The sequence below is a fragment of the Pistacia vera genome, unplaced genomic scaffold (assembly GCF_008641045.1).
Source record: "Pistacia vera cultivar Batoury unplaced genomic scaffold, PisVer_v2 Contig527, whole genome shotgun sequence".
NCBI classification, from domain to species: domain Eukaryota; kingdom Viridiplantae; phylum Streptophyta; class Magnoliopsida; order Sapindales; family Anacardiaceae; genus Pistacia; species Pistacia vera.
This window is the reverse complement of record NW_022196365.1, coordinates 248210-252173: the sequence shown is the minus strand read 5'-3', so window position 1 is coordinate 252173 and position 3964 is coordinate 248210. Positions and strand designations below refer to the sequence as shown.

Below are 3964 nucleotides of genomic sequence, written 5' to 3'. Positions count from 1 at the left end.
AAGAAGACCAGGGGACAGCACTTGGAGAAGAAGAAAACATGATTAGCAGTAAGTACATGCATAAAAATATGTAAATGAATCTGAGAAGTATTATGGTCTTGGACTCTTTGGAAGCCGTACCCTCAATTTGATAACCAACAGAGAGAGGGAAGGATGGGAGTCATAATAACGAGTTAATTAAATTAAAGCATCTAATGATATGCATTGGATTTTGTAATATTCCTGAGAAATTGGATGCATACATTTCAGTATAAAACAGGAAATATGCATACTCTTGTAACAATATAATTCCATAAAACAAAACTATAACTAGGTAGTGAGTCAAATGGAGAAACTTGAGAAACAAGGTCCTGTTCAGCTGGAAATGCTAAACAAATATGCTACAGACTTAAACGAAATGGCAAAAGAGGTAAATTAATTGATCCTTCATTGCCTAGTCTTCAATAATTTAATGGTGTTCTCTCCTGGTCTCTGGCTGATAGAAATATGATTTCTTGTTTAGGGCAAGTTGGATCCTCTCATCGGAAGGCAACAGGAACTTGAACGTGTCATCCAAATACTGTGCAAAAGAAGGAAGAATAACCCATGCCTGCTTGGCGATCCTGGTGTTGGAAAAACTGTAATCGTTGAAGGCTTAGCACAGAGGATTACAAATAATACTTCTCCAGTTAAACTCCAGAGAAAGAAGGTTAACTCTACACAATAATTAATGTTTAAAAGATTTTAGTCTTTTGTGTGAATATTCCTGAATTACTAATAATTTCAGATATATCCCTTGGACATGGGGCGGCTTATAGCTGGGGCATCGAATCGAGGAGAATATGAGGAGAGGTTGACGAAATTGATAGATGAAGTAAAATTGAGTGAAGGATCCATCATCCTCTTCATTGACGAGGTGCACACTCTTATAGGTGCTGGTTCTTGAGGACAAGCAGTAGATGCTGCTGACATAATGAAACCTGCCCTTGCAAGAGGAGAATTAAGGGTGAATTAATTGAATTTGATTCTCAATTCGTTTTTAAATATCATTATAATTTGCAATTTGCTTGGTGTAGTGCATTGGTGCCATAACATTTGATGAATACAAGAAGTATATTGAGAAGGATGCTGCCTTGAAAAGGCGGTTTCAGCAGGTTTTAGTGCCTGAACCATCAGTGGCTGGGACAATTGAGATTCTGCTAGCTTTGTGCTCAAAATATGAATCTCATCACAATGTTAAATACACAGTGAACTCTTTAGCAGCAGCCACTCAGCTTTCGCATCAGTATATCAGGTCAGGTCCCTTAGAATTTTGTTGCTCTAATTGTGTGCGTATATAATGATCCTGTAATAACTTGTGTATTAAATGTGATCCAGTGACTGGTTTAATCTCGACAAATCGATAGACTTGATTGATGACGCTGGCGCCAAATTGGTTATACATCAAACAAAGGGATCACTAGGAACAAAAATGTTGATAAGTGAAGATAATATAAAGGAGATGGTCTCTACCTGGACCAGAATTCTAGTGGAGAAAATTTCCAGTGAAGAATCTCACCAGCTTTTGCAAATGGAAAAGACTTTGCAGAAGCACATTATTGGTCAGGCTGAAGCTGTTGAAGATATAAGCCGTGCCATCCGTAGAGCAAGAGTGGGAATCAGAGACCCAAGTCGCCCGATATCAAGCTTCTTATTCACTGGTCCTATTGGAGTTGGAAAAACAGAACTTGCAAAAGCTTTACCAGTCGAATATTTTGGGTCGAAAGACGCCATGATAAGAATCGACATGAGCGAGTACATGGAGAGACATACTGTTTCCAAGTTTTTTGGTTCACCTCCGGGTTATGTTGGCTCTGAAAATGGTGGCCAACTTACAGAAGCTGTAGCCACCGGCCTCACAGTTTGATCCTCTTCGATGAGATTGAGAAGGCTCATTGTGATGTATTGAATATTATGCTTCAGGTTTTATATGGTGGTCGTTTAACAGATAACAAAGGGCAGACCGTGTACTTCAAAAACACCATTATAATAATGACCTCAAATATCGGTGGTAATTTGATTTTCAAGAAAAGTCATCTGGGGTTCGACCATGTGGAGATGAAAGTTGCAGAGGAGCTGAAAAAGAATTTCAGGCCAGAGTTCTTGAACAAGATTGATGAAGTGATTGTTTTCAGGCCATTGAGTAACTCGCAGCTGAAAGAAATCGTGGAGATCATGCTGAAACAATTGTACGAAAGACTGAAAGAAAAGAACATAAAGGTTGAAGTGACAGAGAGATTCAAGGAAGAAATTGTGAACGAAGGTTATAATCCCAGCTATGGAGCGAGGCCTTTGAGAAGGGCAATTGGGAGGCTCTTGGAGGACAATTTGGCAGAGAGGATATTGAATGGAAGCATTAAACAGGGCGATTCAGTGACAATACATGTTGATTCAAATGGCAAAATATTGGTGCAGTACTAATTTAATGCAGTTCCATAATCAATTGAATAAATATAAGAAAGTTCAATAGGTTTCATCCTAATATTTTACTTGTATATTACGCTTTTACGCATGTGAAATTCACCCACCAAAAATCCAAATTCGGAATTAACATGGAGAAACTTTCAGTTGCAAAATCTCAGCGACTTTTGGGAATGGAAAAGGCTCTCTGCAGAGGAATATAATTGGGCAGCCAAAAGCTGTTGAGGCCGTCAGCCGCGCCGTGCATAAAGCTAAAGTGGGAATTAGAGACCCGAGCCAACCTTTATCAAGCTTGTTATTTGCTGGTTCTAATGGCGTTGGAAAAACAGAACTTGCAAAAGCCTTGGCAGTTGAATATTTTGGGTAAAAAAAATCCCTAATCAGGACAGACATGAGAGACATACAGTTTCAAAGTTCTTGGGCTCGCCTCCGGGCTATAGGGGCTACGAAGACGATGGTCAACTGACTGAAGCTGTATATAAGAAGCCTCACAGTGTGGTTTGATAATCATATTTTATACTATGATTTTGCATTGAATTTTGATAGGATTTAGAATACTTTTCATACCATTTGGTCATAATTGCTACCTAATTCTATTAATTTGTCTTGGCAGGCCTAAACAATGATTTTTAACATAAATGATAGTTTTGAGCGTAAATTGTCTAACTTGAGCTTGGAAACTCAGAATGACCTGAATTTAGAAGCTTTGGAAAGCTAAGGAGAAGAGCTATAACTTTCATGTTTTGGGTTTTTCCTAATTCTGATTGGACAAGGACAAAAACTTGGCTTGAAGTCGTGAACAATATGCTGGGAACTGAAGAAAAATGTCTTTGGATGTGCTTCAGTATTTTTGCCATAACTTGAGCTGTAGACCTTGGATTGTACTGATTCTTAAAGAGTAGAAAGATGATTTAAAGGGCTACAATTCATATGTTTAACACTTCTTTAGATTCAGACTCTATCATGCTCAAATTTGACCCGAAAATCTTTGCCACGATGAGGAAAAAGCTTTGTCGCAACGAAACCTGCATCAGATGTAAAAATAAAACGACGAGTTTTGGCTTGCTAGGGCTTGGTCCTTAAGTGAAAGAGGTATAAATTAGAGCGAAAAGGAAAGAAAAATAATCTTGGTTTGTCATTTGGGAGGCAGCTCATGGAAGGAAAGATTATTGAAGATTTGGGCTTCAAATTAGAGAAGATTTCTCCATCTTTTGCTTGTTTTTCAATGATGAATCTTGATTCAGTTTGTTTTTGTTTTTTTATTTCGTTTTTGAGTATGAACTGAGTTGTTTAGCTAGGGTTTGATGTAACCTTGATACAATGATTCAAATTTATATGAATTGATTTACTTTGAGTTTTAATTTCATGATTGAGTGTTTATCTCTTTGCTTAATGACTTTTGGATGCTTGATCACCATTCAAATGTGTGTTGTTCACAATGAGACTGAGAAGTGATTTGTGATTGTGCCTCTTGGGATAAATACCGTAGATTAAGCAAATGCTAGAGATAGGTTTAGCGATCTAT

The 3964-nt window shown here is 37.8% G+C and overlaps 1 protein-coding gene across 1 annotated transcript; it reads left to right on the top strand.

The window, feature by feature from the left end:
- The first annotated feature begins 325 nt into the window (after positions 1-325).
- On the top strand, positions 326-2806 carry LOC116107093 (chaperone protein ClpC1, chloroplastic-like). The gene is given in 7 exon segments (XM_031393384.1): positions 326-409; positions 503-688; positions 767-985; positions 1056-1273; positions 1357-1862; positions 1865-2432; positions 2587-2806. Coding segments are annotated over 7 exon segments (2001 nt in total).
- Positions 2807-3964: the final 1158 nt, after the last annotated feature.